General features: G+C 37.8%; 1 protein-coding gene across 8 annotated transcripts in view; it reads left to right on the plus strand.

The window, feature by feature from the left end:
• UTRN (utrophin) overlaps positions 1–18918 on the plus strand; it is a 337069-nt gene that overhangs the window by 214453 nt on the left and 103698 nt on the right. For all 8 annotated transcript variants that reach the window (XM_064413617.1, XM_064413616.1, XM_064413618.1 and 5 more), the window contains 2 exons: positions 6561–6733; positions 12067–12223. In XM_064413617.1, the coding sequence (XP_064269687.1) occupies positions 6561–6733; positions 12067–12223 (330 nt within the window). The remainder of the gene's footprint in view (positions 1–6560; positions 6734–12066; positions 12224–18918) is intronic.

Genomic DNA, 18918 nt, shown 5'->3' on the forward strand with positions numbered 1-18918 from the left:
TCAAAAATTTTAGTCTGTGCTCATTTAGCAAGTTTTTTTTTTTTTCCCCCTATTTTTTTAAACAAGCTCCCCTCCTCCCCTGCTTCATCTGTCCCTCTTATGATTCCCCACACACCCATCCTGTCCTTCCTGAGGTGTTTGCTGCCAGTAGAAACAGCATTATGACAGCAATCCTGGCTTGTAAGCTACTTTCAGCTCTCTGGATTCATTAATATATGTTCTACAGAGAGAATGATGAGTGCTGTTACTGTGGTCGTAATGCAGAAGCCAGATGGCATTTGCAGAAGCTTGCACGGCACTCCCTTCCTATGCAAAAACAGGGTCACATTACACTGCAGTAGGCAGGGCTGCTTTGGCTTTGTTCAGTCATAATTATGTGACTGCTGGAATTAGTATTAACACATTTCTGGTGCCCCTTAGATGTTGAGTCCATGCCATGCAATGGAGCCACAGAGGCTTTTGAAGGCAGTGTGGTGTTCTCAGGCTTCCTGTAAGTGCATCATCATTCTTGTGATAAAATGAATCTTTAACTACACCATATGTCACCTCTTGTCCTTTTCAAAGAGGCTTGAATGCGAGTCAAGTTAACTTTTTGGAAACTTGATGTGTTGGTACAAGGCTCTTGGTAATAAAAGCCTTTGAAAATCAGAACTGAAAAATGGCCCAAAGTAGGTTTTCTCCCAAACAGGTTCTGTGTTTTCTTCATTTTAAGTAGTAAATACATTTTTGTCATATCTACAGCAAATTGCTTTCATCTTAGAGTTTAGTTGCAGTGGCTGTGGTGATATTCAGTATGGTCTGTGTATGACACTTGAGAGAGGTTTGATGTCCAACTTTATGCACTTCTGGCACTGGTGGATTTAAGATAATGGCAATTCTACCTAAAAGTTTTCAATGCATACAGCTACTTCTGAATGTGAATTCATTGTAAATGGATTGCTTAACAGCAGCAAACAAACAGCCTTTTCAGAGATTACTGTAGGCAGGCCTCTGAAACAGCGGATGGAATGAGCCTTTCTAAAGGCATGACTGTTCTCTGACATCAGAGGAGAGACTTCCTCGATGAGATGAGATTTTTATAGCCTTCTTTTTACACGAGCATCTCTTTTTCCCAGCTACCCCCAGCATTTTAAGGCTGAGACCAATAGAAGTCCAGTTTTCCTTTCATAATGGCCACTTTGATACACATCTGTCATTCCCTAATTCTTACTCCTCCTTCAAGAGAGAAAAGCTCCAAGTAAAGCAAAGGCTAAAAGGAATATCTGCCACAGCAGTGTTCCCAGAGGCAGTTGACAGAAGCAGGTAAAATGTACTTGGTTCAAGATAAACTAAACAATGTGCTATTAAAAAGAAAAAAAGGTCCATTCCTTTGCTACCTGCTGTGAGACCTCAAAGAACAATGTTCTGGCTGTGGCATGGTGTTATGGCTGTGGCGTGCAGTTATGTCCTTTGGTTGGCACTGACATTTTTCTTCCAGCTGTTCCAGCTGGAAGATTTTTCTGCAGGTACTTTGATGAGCAGTCATTACATTTATTCCTGACCTTTGAAAGAAGCAAGTGCAGCATTTCTGTAACTGTGTCTTTGCTGACTTGAGCGTTGTCAGTGAAGGCAATGGACAATCATTTTCATGGGACTTGCAATTCTGTGCACTTGTTCCACTAACAAGCATCATCTGTATTGGATGCAAGAAGTACAAAACTCTTCTGGCAAAATGGCCTGGGAGTAACTTTTGCTAGGGAAAATGCAATTTTTCAAGCTGATTTTCATTTATGAAGAATCAACTTCAAGCCAATTAACTCCTTTTGAGATAAACATGTGGTTCAAAAGCCACATACAACAGGCGGCTTGTACCTGGGGATTAAAAGGATGTAGCACTCCATGTGCCAACACAAAATGCTGCCAGGCTTGTTGCACAGCATCTGCATTGTACCTCTATGTCCATTTCTTGCAAGCCATATGTGGTTTGCATGGCATAACTTGCCATCCCTGATATGTGGTCAGATGTTTACGAAAATACAGTGGAATTCTGTTTCCTAATAAACATGAAAACAATTGGAGTGTAATCCAGAATTTTGCTGTATATGGTGGGTTCAAAAAACTTTGTAGTAAAACATTGATGAGTCCTACCTTTAAACCCTCTGTGAAGCTGTTATTTGGTGTGGAATGGTGTTGACTTTTTTCTTGAGAGACTAAGTTGAGTTTTGTGTACTATATGTAAGAAAAATTTGATTAGGGTTTCTTGATAAAAGAATCTTTATTTCCCTTACAAAATAAAATAACTGCCCTGTTTTAGATCCTTGTATTATTACCCTAGGATTTTTAATAATGAGAATTCAATATAGTAACGCTTTGTATATTTTAAAATGCATTGTTTCTTCTACTTTAATTTGGCCGTGGGATTTTCTTCCATTAGTTGTGTTTTTATCTTCATTAGTTGTGTTTTTATCTTCAACAGAAGTATTTGGGCCCTATAAAAAGGGAAATACTTTGCATGTGTTACCATCCTTACTGGCATACTGCCAATACAGACAAAACCTGAAAAAATGTGAAGAGAAGTGAATCTGTTAATAGCTTCTATTAATAGCTTAGAGAGTTGCAGAGTGAATTAGAGAGCCTCTGGACTCATAATTTAGAAAGAAGACATATCATGTGTGGGTTTGCCTTGGAGGTTTCTTGCCTTTTATAAAGTATTGATAGTTTCCAAAGGACAATTATGCCTAATGCTGTAACTGCTTTTAGCATATCCTTGTAGTCCATGAGAAAAGACCAAAGTTTAATAGCTGGGTGAGCTGGGTTTGTAAGTTGGGTTCTCTTCCAATCTTTGTCATATACTTCCTTTACCCTGGGCATGTCACTCCAGTCTGCCTTTGGGCTGTTGTACTAGCAACTTGTTTTAGTGTCCTTTTCAGTATTTCCATCTGCAGCCTTACTGAGTGGCACATATATTTATACATTCTTTAAAGACACATGCTCTTCAGTTGTCATTGCATGATCATTTAGATTTTATTTGGTAGGAGTTAATGCAAGAAGTAGTTTTTTTATTATGGAGACAAGGTTTAAAATCAAATCAAAACATAAAATGAAAACTTGAATTCTGTAGGAAGAAAGGTAAAGAGGGGGAGAAACATAGAAGTCAGAAAAGATTCAGAATGGAAATAAAATTTTGAAATCACCACATCAAAGTGGGAAAAGGCAGCAGTTTGATCTCAGTACTTAAAAGGAAGTGGCAAAGTTGTAATTGTCTGGGGCTAAGTACATATCTAAATGCCAAGCTAGTTATTTCTTCTCCTTCCTACCTTTCAAACTTCGGCGCTTTCACCTTGATTTATATATATGATATTTTTTTTGTCATGATATTTTTTTTGTCAAAAAGCTTTCTTTTAATTTAGAGCATTAATCCTGCAAGCACTTGCATGTGAACAAATATGTTGACCTCATACAATAAATTATGAATTCCATTTAGCAGCCAAGTGCACATAAATATTTGCAAAATTAGCAAAATATGACATCTGTATAGAAGTGCCTTAAAAAAAAAGTTGATAAAGCAAGAAGACATTTTCTGTTTATAGTGTATTTCTTTAGGTTTTTGGGGGCGTTTGCTGTTGTCGTTTTTTTTTTTTTTGTTTGTTTGTTTTATCTCTTTGCTCTTTGATTTGTTTCACATGCACTGGGAAACCACTCTGGCCCATATCCCTTAAGCACTGGGCTAAGAGCAGTAATGGAGTTTCACAGTTGTATCCCTGCCTTTATGTGGCAAAAGCAACAGAATTTTTCCCTCTTCTCCTGCATTCTCTAGTGTGTTGCCCTGTGACTCTAAATATGGGAACTTCCATGTCATAATAGGGGAATATTTAGAGTTTCCTCTAAAATATTGCAAAATTGAAAGTGGATTAACTCTTACTAGAGGTAAACCTCACTGGGACCCAAGCAGGCACAATCAACTATTTCCATCCCGTTTTTTTTGCCACATAGAGGACAATGGAGAATCAAAGATCAAGAAAAAGGCAGTAGAAAAAGAGATAATAGATTAGGAGGAGCATAAATCGGGGGGTTTACAGAATGAGAGTACTTTCCACTTTGAAGAAAGAAATTTGAAGGTAGGGCAACCACATATTTACAAATAAGAATTGAAGGACTTTGATAACATGGTGAGTTACCAATTAGCGTATTACTAATTGCTAACAATTACAGCACTCTTAGGATAAGATGGGAGCCCATCATCCAGAAGACAGTACCTGAGTAAAAATCCAGATGGTTTATATCATTATTGGAGAATAAATAATTTATTGTGCCCATTTCTTGCTGTTAGTAATTTTTCACATCACACTTTCATGCTCTACTTCTTCCATGTACACACTGATGTGGGGTATATTATTTGAATTCCTCTCCATCTTTTCTTTGGGGACTGTGACAAACTCACATTCAATAACTTTATCAGTCCTGTTGGGTTATCTATCAGCTGGCAGTGGTTGGTTGGTCTTTCCACCTGGAAAATGGAAAGCAGAAATGAGAGAGAAGTTAATTATGTAACTTTATTCTTTGAACTGATTTGTCTCAACATGGTTATTACAGATGGGACTCAAGGATGTGAACAGCAGATTTATTGTACCTTAATCAATGTAACATGATGACTGGAAAATGTAAGAATCAAACCCATTGTGAATGAAACATTTTTGAGCATGCATGCTGTATTGTCCTCTCAAGTAAAATCTAAGTATGCTTTATGAAGGTTCTAGAATGAATTGGTTTACAGTTAATATTGTGATTGTAGAAAGAAGATTAGAGATCAGTTTGTTTTCCATGAAGTTGTTGTTTGTGACTTTGAAGAGGCAAAGGGAAATATTTTGCATGACCTGGCTTTTGTAGCACAGATTCATTGCAGTTAGACTTGTAACTGCTGTACAGTGGCTGTATCTCCTGCTCTGTGGGACTGCGCTGGGTCTCACTGCACCTGCATGCATGTTGGAGTTGTAAGGACAGGAGCTGCAAATATTTTCAGATAAGTATTTAATTCAGCTAGTGACTCTGCCATCTTATTTGGGTTGGCTGATCAGCAGACAATTCCATTTTGTTTTTTCCTTTTAAATGTAATTTTTGTTTCTGTGTTTAGAATGGTGGTTTTTATCGGGTTGTTTCAAAGACAGAAAACGTGTCTCTTAACCTGCTTTAAAGGGGTGAATCTCAGTGCAAATAAAAGTAGCTGTCCAAAGTCACACAGTAGCTCTTCTGGCCGGACAGAGCTTCACCTGTACCTCCCTCCATCTCTCACCTCCTTTCCCACTGCCCCATCTCTCCTCCCTCCTCTTCTTCACCTGTATCCTGACTTTTTTGTTTTCTTTGCTAGCTCTAGAAAGCTTTCATTCTATCTCAAATTCATGGTTACTTTTCCACTTCTATTTGCATATGTGCCAGCAGGAATACATCTTTAGGATGGGGAGGTACAAAAACCCCCTCCTTTTCTGCTTCTGGGAACAGATGGTGATTACTGAGGAGTTGATTGGAAGAATAAAAACCTTTAAGGAATTTCAGTTATTTGATTTCCTCCATTGCAAAAGAATTTTATTTACATCTGCATCAAGTTCCTGTCATAATGTTCGTTGATTAATCCTATTGAGACAGCCAGTACACCTCCTGGCTTTCAACACATTTACACTGCTTTATTGGAGTATAGATAGATGTGATGTATGGATACTAGAAACCATTGGCAGTGGTGCAGGAAGTTTTGTTTGCTCTTTTTATGTGTTTTAAAAATAATACTGTGCTCAATTAGATGAAGACAATATCTGTAATGTGTTTCTTGAGGCAGATGGTAGATGAGAGAATAAAATGTGTTTAATTTCTAAGGGGAGGAGAAATGAATCAACAGAATGGAAATCACAAGCTTTTCTTTTTCTTTTCAGTATTTACTATGAAATTCAAATTATAATACATCCTGCCATTTTATGTCTACTGCTTCATATAATCAGGCCATAATGTAAAGTAGTTTAATTGTAAAAATGGACTTTTGGTTGCTGTAACCATTTAGCTGAAGTTTAGGGTTTTAAAGTTAAGATTTTAATTAAACGCTTTCATTATGTGTGACCTAAAATACTACATAAAGGCTGCACTTCATTAGACTGTTTAAAGTTTCTGGAATGTTTTGTTTCAAAGAAGAAAGAGATGACATAGCTAAGGCTGAATCGGTGTAATTTCTGGAGAGGAAATGAGTTCTAGTGCATTTGCAAATGCCACACTGTGTGAAATGCGTGGGTGAACAGGAGACAGTTAGTTACCTTCAGTGCTACAAAACACAACATCACAGAACTTGGTGTTTATAAATCTATTTCCTTTTTCACAGCCTTGGATGACTTTCAGACTCCTTTTCTCACACTTAAGAAAGCTAGACCTTTTGTAGTGACGTTAATAGGATTGCAGGTTTTCTCCTGTGCATCTTTTATCAGAGACACCCAAGGAGGCTGGAATACGTGCTCTGTCCTAGTGTTTAGGAGTACTCATGAGAGTCAACTCTCCCCTCCTCTACTTACAGAGCGATGTTTGAACTTTTCTTGCTGGTATTTCAGGACATCCAAGCTGAGATTGATGCCCACAATGACATCTTTAAAAGCATTGATGGAAACAGACAGAAAATGGTGAAAGCCTTGGGAAACTCTGAGGAAGCTGCTCTGCTCCAGCACCGGCTTGATGACATGAACCAGCGCTGGAATGACCTGAAGGCAAAGTCAGCTAACATCAGGTGAGTAATGAAAACATCGAGGTGTGATGGGACACGGTTCCTTTCTTCTAAGAGGCTTGACAAATATGACCTCAGAATTGAAATGATCTATCTGTTCCCTTTCATGAAGGACCTCTGAGTGGAAATATAAAAACTTGGTGAACTTTTTCACCAGGTAGTCTTAACTACTTGTTTTCTCTTCAGAGCTTCACAGTTGTAACTTGCTGACCTTGTACCAAAATTTCAGAAAGTGCATTGAGTCTTTCCTTATTGAAAATCAATGGCAGTTTCCATGAAATAATTTTGCAAGTCTGCCATGACTTTGAGGAGAAATCAGGAGTTTGTTGATGGCTTTGTTTTTACAAATTTTTTGGTTTGAGATTACTAAGTTAATAAAACTTGTATCTTAAGTATCTTGATCCATTTAATTGGTTTTGAATTATTAATTAAAATTAATAATTAAGTTGCTGTCATTCAATTGAGAAATTTTTTAAAGTACTTGTTAATCAAGGAATGCATTTTACAGTTTTTTGACCCTATCTGTGCCAAGCTCAAGTGTGCTAATTGTTAAATCTTTATGATGCCACTTGTGAAATAGATACTGCCATATTCATTATTGAATTAAATTCTACATGAAAATTAATTACATAGAGAATAATTTCTAGAGCTTTTAATTGCAACCACTTGCTTGTTGGTTTGAGAAAACTGTTCTTTTAAAACAATGTTAAACATTCATATGAATATTCCAAAGGCGAGGAAAATGAGCCAACCTTGAAATTCAGGCACAAGAGTTTGAATGAATGAAATAGATGGGAAAATGTCACATTTACTTTTTATGTCCACTTATCCCATCACCAACCTTCTAAACAGTTAAATGAAACTGTTAAACCAGATCCTTGAAAGCCCTTGAAGAACTTGAACCCAAAGAACCAAGCAGTTTGGTGTGGGGGCTTGCAGAGACTGACTCCATCACATACACAATTTAATGCAAGAGCTGTTGGACTTGAGTTGTTTTGAGCTCTATTCACAAGTCCATGTGAGAGAAAGACAAAAGCATACTCTTAAAGAAATAGCTTATCAGTTGTGGAGTCCTATAAAGAACTGCTGGGTTGCTTGGCCATTCCTGGGTTTGGTCATAATTTGGGAGAAATGGATGGCCATGAAAAAGGGCCTTCAAGCCACTTATGCTGTACAGCTATGAGTTCCAAGGCTGTAGTACAGAAAGACTGATTGTACTAAGATTGTATTCAGAAATTCACATTTTCTGAATACAGACCCATCTTTTCTGTTCTTCATATACATTGGGCAGCATTAATGTTGCTCTGCTGGTACCTGCTGTGCTGCAGAGCCACATGCCACTGGAGATCAAAATGTAAGATAGGCAAGACAGAGAATACTGCTGCAAATCTAAGAAAAGTAAATTAACCTTTCAAATCTCAGTCGCTACTGAAAAGAGTGTAGTATATCTGAGTTCATGTATTTTGCTTTGCTCTTTGATTGCAATTCACTTTTCTTACTTGTGCAAGAGTCCTGAAAGCCTTCATAGGGGAGTAACAAAGCACAGAAGTCTGTTTGCCTTCAATTTTTGCTTTCTTGGGATATCTTTTAACAAGGATGAATTGGAAAGCAAAATTGTATGGATGACTCTAGTGAGAACAACATGTAACTTTTAGATGCTAGGACTGAAGAATGAAAAAGCTGATTGTTTCATAACGGGTTTTAGCTTGGCATAGTGCTTCTAAATGAAAGTTTCTGTAGGAAAGCTTTTAAAAATATTTTCAGGTATGTGTACATTCCGATTATTCTGATTTTTAATTGCTGAACGTACTGCTCTCTCAAAGAGAGACAGCATGAGTTTTTCTCATCACTTCAGTCCTCAGAGCTGGTGTTGCTAGTCACTGTGCTGAGTTTACTTCTTTGCTACTGTAACTAAAGGGAGTTCCAAACTCCCTTTGTTTTAAAAATATTTAAAAATATGTCAGTGCTGTTCTGACATATTTTTAAATGCACGGAAGTTGCTTAAACCTGTAATTGGAGTTTCTATGATGCTGCACCTCTCTCCTTGAAATTGTAGACTTAGGCTGCTTTCTTTTTCTGTTTTATCTTATTCCCAGGAAGAAAACAAAGCTGCAGACTTGTGGGGGTCTGCCTTTTAAAGCCAATTATTTAGGGGAGATTCTTTTCTCTTGGGGCAAGAGGTGTGGGGATGTTGGTGTTTGGGGAGGGTAGATGTAAAAGTATGGGAGAAAGGAAAAGGAGTTTCTCTCTGTTTCTCTATATTTAGACCACCCGCAAATCTTTTTTTATTCCGTGTGTTCCCTTGTCACTCAGCAGGAAAAATGCTACCTCCGTAGCAGAATCAAAAGCTGAGGAGGTCTCCAGCTGTGAAGAGAGCCTCTCAGGGTCAACAGAAGGGGAGCTGTGTCAGAGTTGCTGTTTTCTGGATGATTTTATTCAGCATGGGGAGGGGCAGGGAGGGTTCCTCTCGGTCTGGTCACTTGGATAGGAGCATCTGTGTTCTTCAGATTCATCCAGGATTCCCTTAGGAGTGCTTTTGCATACCAGGTGGTTGCTGCTGGTGAATATTTGTGCTCCAACTCGTGCTCAGAAGCAATCATCTATAACAGACCTCTGTTTTGATCAGAGGAGATTCTTAAGCCATCACTGGGCCTAGTAAATCCCTGAGTTTGCCAATTCTTTTGTCAAATGAACACAGACACCTGAAGCTTTGTTTGCAGGTTTTTTTATCAGTAGAGCACCAATTCCAAAACAAAGGCCAGAAATCCTGAGGGAGAGAACAGAAAAGCCCAAGAAACATTTCAGAATTTCTGCATAGTTTATCTTCTGTCTCTCATAATGTCTGTATGACACATGTAAATGTGATACTGAAGCTTTACACTGAAATGCAATTTAAAGCATATCTTGACTTGCTTGCTCCTGTGTGGCATTTGCTTTGAATGGGATTTACTGAATGTGTGTTTATTTGCTCCCCAGGAGAACTGAATGCTTGTGTCTGCTCTTCAGCTGCTACATCTTGCTTTCATTTTCAGTATTGCTTTCGATAAGATTAAAAGGATAATATTCTGGAAAAATCCAGGCAGATGTGATGAGTTTTTCCTTATGTATTTTTTTCTCTTTTTAATGTCTTTCTTTGGGAGGTTAGGTCACTTTGTGCTCAGTGAAAAATTTTGAAGTCACTTCTGGTGTGGTCCCTGTCCTCTCCTCCCCTTACTGCTCTACCTCTGCAGGATTAACTTGCACTGGACTTTGACCATGTGCTTGCTAGTATTATTTTTGGTATTGACATTTATTTGGCCTGCACACAAGTACTAAGTGGTGAATTACAATGCATTTAATCCTGTAATATATTCAATATCATTCACATTAATATCAGATTAGTTGTTTTACTATTAATATTATTGCACTGTATGATACAAAGTTGTGAATCACCCTTAAATTGTCCTTTATCTAGTTACAGGAGTTTTCCCCCTCCTTACAAAGCTCCAATTTATTTTGCATACAAGAATTCCACTAAATAATTAGAGCAGAATCTTGAAGCCTCAGAGAGTGCCAGTTTTGAGAGGTGAGAGCTGCTTATATGTGCTAGAAACAGTAATAAGTCATGATGAATAGAGATTTCACTGTCAAAAGTACAGCAAGCTATAAATCTGAACATCTTCATTGTAGTTGCTACTAGAAATTCTCAAAGATATAGCTATATTTTTTTATCAATCAGAGTCTAATGGCAACACTAAGTTCAAATGTGGGTTGCCTTGGCTTAGATGAGAGGGCAGTGTCTCTCTTCTGCCTGATTAGTAAGAAATATAACTGTTTTAACTTCAAGAAAGAAGGGCCAGTTCTGAGTACCTGAAAAAATACCAGGAGAGTGGTGACAATACATTTCACTCGGAAGCTGCTGGCCTGCACACCAAGGCCAACACAGCAGCTTGCTTGTGCTTCAGTGCAGGGTGGGATGCTGACTCTGCTGTTTAGGCCTGAGCTACCAGCAGCTTGTTGCAATTCAGTGTTGAGATAAAAGTATCTGTGACAGTAATTAGGGACAGTAGAAACCATAACACACAAAACTGTAGGCAATAAAATGTTGCTTCTGGCAACTACTTACATTTCATAATTTTTCCCAAGTAGTTACCTAAGTGCTTTCCTTCACAAGAGTGGTGAATAGGTTCCTCTTCCTAAAGGTACTTGGCCTATCCTTTTCAGCAATGTGGGGGTTTTTTTCTCTTTCTATTTCCTTCCTTATATACATTTACTTGACTGCTTTATTGATTGACCTGTCCTGTATTGATACACCTATGCAGTGTATTGCTGGGAGATCCCAGTGCAGCCAAACCTGAGCTTGTGTTGGAGTTAACCTTGCAGCATATCATCTCTTCAATACAGATGTTGCTGTATCTGCCTCAAACATTCACACTAATGCCATTTGAAATGATAATACAAGACAAGCCAGGTGAAAGTTTCTAGTGTGAGTCACAGTGAATAAAAAAAAAAAAGATAACCAACAATGTGCAAAATAGGAAAGGGGATAGAGTTTACTTTGTTCATCCTTCAGAAGCAGGGAAGAAACTTGCAGAACTGCTGTCAGACTGAAAATCATTCAGCTCTACTCCCCCATCTGTGTGAAGAAAGAAACATTTTTTTTGCTGATATAAATTAGTACATGCTTGAATTATACCATTACATAGAATGACTGCAATAAAAGAGCAGTCCCTGTTGAAGATTTCTATGCATCTTTTAGGCACTGCAGGGAGAAGACATGAAGTCAAGGTATTTCTGAAAATTATAGAAAAAGATACTTGGAGTTTGACTTTTTTATTTGCAAATTAAAGTATTAATTGTCTAGCAACTCAAAATCGATAAAAGATGATTTTTTGAGTAACCTGTGTCACTGACTGATATGTTCAGCAGACAGGCAATTTGCTGTTGATAACTACTAGTAGAACACATGGGATTTTGCTTCTGGAGAGTCAAGGTCCTCTCATGAAAGAGTTCCATTTTGCAGTGCTTAGCTCACAAAATGATTCTTGTGCTTGTTGCACAACAGTTGCAGAGTCACAACAAAGCACAGGAATTTTTTATGTTGCTTGGACATGCAGTGTTCAAGGTTTTAGATTAATTGAATCATCAGGGATGTATTTGTCTGTGTTCCCCTGTTTCTCCTCTGTTTATTTTGATTTGCTGTGCAAAATGTTCTGAAATAGATTTTTTTTTTTAACACAAAGTTGCTTTGCAGTTAAACACTTGAAACATTCTCATCTTACTGATGGAGTAATTTTGTTTTCCCATGCTGGTTTTGCCATTCAGGGCTTTAAAGATGCTGTTGTGCTTTCTCACAGGGCTCACTTGGAGGCCAGTGCAGAGAAATGGAACAGATTGCTGACATCCCTGGAAGAGTTAATCAAATGGCTGAATGCAAAAGATGAGGAACTGAAAAAACAAATGCCTGTTGGAGGGGATGTTCCAACATTACAGCAGCAGTATGACCACTGCAAAGTAAGTTGCTTAAGTTTTATGGATATGCTACTGTGAATTACAGAATGAAGCAAATATATGTACAGGCGAAATGATGAATGCTTCCTAATGACTAATTTCTATAAAAAAGCTCTTGGTCTCCACCCATTTTTCTTACACGCCTTGCCCAGTAAAGCACAACTAAGATATGCTATAAAATTTTATCTAAAGAATTTTTGAGACGTATGTTCAGTCTAAACACTTTTTTTTCTTTACTGTTCTTTGATATTTTTGGAATCCTGATGGGTGAAACTGTTATTTTACTCTAAAAGTTAGGGAAGGTATGCAAAAGTAAGAAGTGACCAAGAATCATGAAAGCAAAGATGAATGTAAATTCAGTAAAATTGTGAATAGTGCCTTTCTAGATGTTACTAAACTCACCAGTGATAGCAGCCTCCTACCCATGCACATTTACACTGCAAAGATGACTCAAAACTATTTTAGAGAACTCAAATTTTTCTGTGCCTTGTACTGTTGCAACTATAGCATGCTGTTCTAGTTTTCTGGTTTAGCTTGTCCTGTTCTGGTTGGTACACGATAGACTATTAATTCCTAATTAGTTCTTGACAATAAAAAAGTCATTTGCATCTGCATTTCGTCATTCATGCATGTAGAGTCTATCTTGTCAACTCTGATCAGTAATCAAGCGAAGATGGTTTTGCCATTGGAAAAATTCAATCTAGTAAAGCTAGTTCCATCTCATTTGTTAATCTGTATGGTGCAAACAGGGAAGGAGCGCAATGCAGCTTTATATAGTTAATTGCATGATAAATATGTTCCCCTCTGCCAACTATACTGGTGTCTTTTCTGCTGTGGTGTTTGGTGAACGCAAAATTTGAGTTTGGAAAAACTTACTAACATAGAAATACTTGGAATACTGTGGGGAAGTACAGAAAATGTAGTCTGTCATGAGCAGCACTTTTGCATCTTAACTCCAAAATAGAAGTGCTTAAGGAAATCTGCATACATTTCTTCTTAATTTAGTATTTTAAAGTAAATTTATTAACATAAACTCAGGAACTTTGTTTCTTGAGAGCTCATCTCTTCCTAATCCACTTAAAGCATCCTGCTCTGTTTGTAGGCACATCTGCTGTGATTCTTTTTATAATGATCAAATGGTGGATTACTAGTGCCAAAGAGCAATAAAAGGCTGAAACAGAGCCAAATATGATTCTGAAGGAGGTCAGTGGAAGGTGGTAGACGTCTACAGGTCATTTTCTAAAGGCTTGTTTGTGTCTTCTGTAGATTACAGTATGTGCATGATAGTACTAGTAAGTGCCTCTCATCTGAAGAACTCAAATTGATTAATAAAACTGGGGCTTTATTTTGAAGTGGAAAAGTTTAGTAGTAATGGTGCATTTGGACCACTAGTGAACTGCAGCAGTATGAAGGAGGGAGCACCTCTGGGTTGTTTAATCCTTGCCCTTATGTTTAAAGAATAACTGATATTTTGTTATGTGTCAAGGTTAAAACTCTAGTGAGTGCATTCGGGAGCTTTTGGAGATTATTCTTTCATTTTTCAAAAAGGCAATTTTCTTGCAATGTCACAGTGAGTATTGGATATAGTTGCCTGAGTCAAGTATTTAATATGAGCTGCATTAATGGTCTGCAACAGCATGAAGTTAAAGCAACCCTGAGTATCACTTTATTTTTTATATACCTATGCCAGCAAAAGCACTGTGTACACTTGCAGATATTTCTTAGATGATGTCTGGATGACTATTTCCAAACAGTTATTTTTTAGGGGGAGTCAGGAGATTCCCATATATTTTGTAATGATACTGTGCTATACCAAATACCAATTATTAGCAGGCAGCATTTCACATTCTGTTGAAGCGTTGCTCATTAGCTATTGCCAGAGGAGGGGAGCTGAACCACAGCTGTCTGTTGGGTTGATTCTCTTGGCAATGCTTCACTGTTTCTAAGCAGGAGCTGTTCATTCCTTGCTGAAGCTACAGTTTGCTAATAAACTTGATCAAGCTGAAAAGTTGTGGTTTTTTTCAGGTAGAAAGTGAAAACTGAAGGGGGAAAGAACCCCAAAAAGCCAATAAAACAAAACCCCAAACCTGTTAGAAGTCCTGCTTTCTCAGCAAGGTCAAATGATTGATTGATGTAGTTAGGATGCTTGATGAAGTGTCCTTGGTTGAGGAGCACAAGTTTTATTCCTGTGATATTTTTTTTTCTTTTCAAAAGATTATGCCAAAACTGCCCTTTCAGTGGATTTTTTTATAAACTTCATGTAATTCCATGTTGTCAGTTACTCTGTGCATTGTAGTGTGGGTACTTCTGGCTGGTATCATTTGCTTTGCCTTTAAGGTGTTCCAGTTAGAATATCCTGTTAAGCTGGGAATTTTCAGTGTTTCATGTTTGAGGTGTAACTGTGTCAGATGAATATTGCCAAGATAGCTCCAAAGGATACTCCCTTTATTCCACTTCTCATCACCAGCTGTCCTGGTACTTTTTAAAATGTTTCTTTGCCTGTGCTTCTTCAAGCGTTAAACCTCCTAACGTTTCATTTTTAAGATTTACTATTGATCAAAGGGGTTTTTTTATGATCCCTTGTTGAATTTCTGCAGCACCACATCAGCTCACCTTGAAAAAGTTCTCCCAGGTTTGTTTGCGTGCCTCTGCTCTTTCCTTTAGTTTTGTACCTGAGTGTAGATTTGAAGTTGTCTTCATGCAAATTGAGCAGTTCAATACCTCACTTTGTCTCCACTACTATGTGACCCATTTTCTCCAATTTTCAATTTGCTTGCCTGATCTTGTCCTTGCTGGCACTTCAAAATGTAAGTGATAAAATAGTGGCTCAGCTCTGTAAGATGTGCCCTCATGATAATCCCATCTCCCTCCCTTTATTTTTCTGGGTTCTGTTGTATTAGCATTACATTTTGCCTCTAGTTACTCAATAATTGTTGTTTTTATTAACCTACTTTTTTTTGCCCTCAGGTACAGGGGATGAATTCTTTGCTTCACCTTAATGACACTAATTTTATAGATCTCTTTTAGTATCTCCCTCCCTCAGTGCTTGGCTTCAGCAGTGCCAGATAGATAAGTACAGTATTATGTGACAGTTTGGGTTGGCTCACATTGTTTGGGTGCTGCTGAGGTTTGTTTGGACAGGAGGAAATAAATGGTTTGCTGTTTGATTTTTAAACTTGTTTTTGTTTTAGATATCTCTCATTCTTCTGTGTTTTAAAAGCAAACATTACACAGAGCACTGTTAGTAGGTTGAATTAGAGCTATGGATTTAGCTGTATTTCCCAGGTTAACAGAAATCTTTCAGGATGTGGCTAATATTTATAATTTTTTACCCTTTTTTGTGTTGTTCAGCCAAACTTCCATCGGCTGGAAGTTTATCACATACTAAATGCCCAGTCTATCAATGAGCACATCCAGTCTGGGTGTTGAGTGTTGCTCATTGCAGGGGGCAGGGCAAGAGGAAACTTAAACAATGGTGCATGAATTTCCTATTTTTATTATTCTCAAAATTTCTTCATCTTTAGAAGAGGGGTTGTGGAACAAGAAATCCCAAGAATACTGGAAAATTTGGGACACTGAGAAGAAGTTTAAAAGTATGTGAGCTAAAAAGTTGTTCATATGGAGTGTACTTATAGCTGAGTCTACATTCACACTCCCGAAGTTTGAGACACATGGGGAAAAGAAACCGAAGGCACTTACCTTTTCAGAGTTTATTGCCATTTTTTCATCAAAAATTTTACTTTCTCACTGTTGCTAGTTCTTAGCAGCTCGTGTTTCCTTTTCATTCTGTTCTCTACCAGTCTTCCGTGTAAATATTTATTTAGGATTTTAATGTGTGTGATGCAAATTTTTATCAGCTGCATAGACCAGCAACAAAACCCCACAGCAACTCACCCAAACAAAAAAATACCAAAACCACCATCCCAGACCTATTCCTCCCAGCCTCTATCCCTCGAAAATCCACCCCTACATGCACATTTTAGTACGCCAGAAAAGAAAATCTGCAAAAAATACCATGAAAAATCAGGGGGCTGGTTTTGTGCATGTGGAAGTACCTAGAGTCACACATGTGTACAAGAGGAGGCAGCACAGATACGGACACCTTGTTCTTGGAGATGCCCTGAGATCTTTATGTATCTCACTTTTCCACTGGAAGAGTTTCTTACAAGTGGAAGAAACTCAGTGAAAGTGTGCTTTTGCTAAAATACAAAGAATTCCTAATAGCTATAAATCACTGTGGTTTAGATTCCAGAGAGAGAACCAGGACATTTCAAATTAAGCAGAAATGGGTATCCTCTTGCATAAATCCTGTTGGCATGTGTCTGCATAAATGAACAAATGTCTAGCTAATGCTAAATAATGCATGCATCTTGGATCAAAGAGATGCTTAACTTAGCTTCATTTGAGCTCAGAAGGAATTGGCAAAGGACCTGGGAATGTTTGATTGATAATTTTATATCTATGGATAGGTTATGAATATTTTAGATACTCTTCAAACTTTTTGGGGTTGCTATCTATGTATTTAATGTTTCAGACTTGTTTTGTTAAAGTAATCAGATAATGAAGGTTGTAGTATTTCAGTCTGTTTTACTCAGCTGTTTTCAGTTAATCAAAGGTGTAGCATAGCCAACTAGAAACTGCTTTCTATGTGTTGTTATCCCTTCAGGGTTCCTGTAATTCTATTATTCTCTTAAACAGTGGGAGAAGTCTGTGAGGAAAAAAATCTATTTCTAGCCTTAAACTTTTCTTCACTATTTCAGTTTGATTGTCTGACTTTGGGCAATGGGCTTATTCTTAAATTAATTCCTACTTAATTATTCTAGATTTGTTTTTCTAGTGTATTTTCTATATTAAAATTTGCTTCCATGTTAGGAATTATTAAATCTAAGAATGAAAAGAGAAACATTAAAGTATTGGTGCTGCTTTAGGCTATGCTCTTATAGTCTAGAAAAAGCTTTATTAATTGTTACTCATTTCATTACATAAGGCACAAGGCACACAAAACCTCTGCTGCTTAGAGGCAGTCAGTTAAATTGGTTGGTCAGTTAATGGGTGGTTGCTAAAACATTAATTTTGACTACAGTGTGAGCTATGAGGGGATAAGAAAGGAGAATTAAGTGGCCCATAGTTGGAAGTGGAAAAGCAATACAGCCTCTTGCTTGCAGGAAGAGCTGCAACTTGGTGTGATAGACAAGGATGTGATGGAAACAGGAGCTTGAGCAAGGTGTACCACACTGCTCTGAAGTGGCTCTTTAAAGTCAGGATGTGGTTTCAAAAACTACATTCTCTAGCAAGAAGGGGAGTAGCCTTTCCAATAGTCTATCAGCATTACTGAGGGGTATGAGAGCGCTTTAAGTACAATTGTAAGGGATAAGAGCTTTTAAGAACTCTTCAAATTTTGCATATTCGAGAGTCCTGAATATTGATTATTGGTGAAAAAAATCTATTGTACTACACTGAAAGTTTGTACTGCTCAAGGAGAGTACAACTCATTAATCTTTAACTGAGATTTTTTTTGTGGTGTGTTTGGGGGGAAGAAGTGGAAATTGTGGGTGGGAATATTTTGTTATAGGAGAGGAAGAGTGTAGTTACTGCCTGAAGTTAAATGAGGGTTCTCAAGTGGACAGACTTGAATCCATTGCTCACTAAGGATTTACTTAAACTGATTTGTGCGTTGCATGAATGATTCGCATGTATGTCACTGCTCTCCTGGGCTTTTTCTCCAGTTTTGTGTGAACAAAAGCACAGAACAAAGAATGAAGTGTTAAATTAGGATGCCAGTGCAGTGTATTTTTAACTTTGACAAAAAAAAAAATAGTTTCTCCTGGCTGTATTTCGTCTTGTTCCCAGAAGTGTGGTTGTCTTGTGATAAGCCAGGAAAGTTGCAATGGATCAGTACTTAAAACAATAAATAATCTGGATAATGAAAGAACAAATTATTCTGTCACTAATGCAGAGTAAAGCAGGTTATCTTACTGTGGAAAAAAACAATTCATAAACACTTTTCCAGTCCAATAAATGAAACATTTCTGTGGGATTGCCTTTTTCATAATACCATTTTGATGTATACAGCTCATGCTGCTCTTTCCTGAGGAACCATTGTCTCATTTGTTTTAATCAAAGACTTCCACATAAATTTTTTGGACCTCACTGGGTCTTTTTCAAACCACTGAATAAAGGAAGATTTGTAGATATCCTCAAATATCTAAGAGGTCATTCTGACATTGCTGTGGAGGAGAATGCCTGTGTCATAAGTTAGGCTTGCATTGCAGAAACAGCACAGCAATCAGCCTTTCTCTTTGTCCTTAAAAGGCTGCCTGTTTCTGTTGTATCTTTTTATTTCACCTCACAAAAGACCACTCTAGCTCCATCACTGTTAGTAGTAGCCCATCTACAAGTAATGACATCTTGTAACATCTTGATGCACTGGAATGTACCAGACATCTGTTTCACTCCTGTGTCTTGAGCTGCAATACCGTGACTGGCTGTGGCCTGACCTTCGGGGTGAGCCATGAGCACAGCCAGGGAAGGTGATGGAGCACCAGCATATTAGTGACTGATTTTTAATCTCCACCCATAAGACAGCCACTCTGTTCTCTTAGGTACCTGTGGCGTTCATCTTGCTGTGTTCTGACTCTACTATATGCTTAGGGAGCTAAAGTGACTGCTATTGCATGTGATACTTTGGATGCAGTTGC

This window comes from Passer domesticus, chromosome 3, assembly GCF_036417665.1.
Source record: "Passer domesticus isolate bPasDom1 chromosome 3, bPasDom1.hap1, whole genome shotgun sequence".
NCBI lineage: Eukaryota > Metazoa > Chordata > Aves > Passeriformes > Passeridae > Passer > Passer domesticus.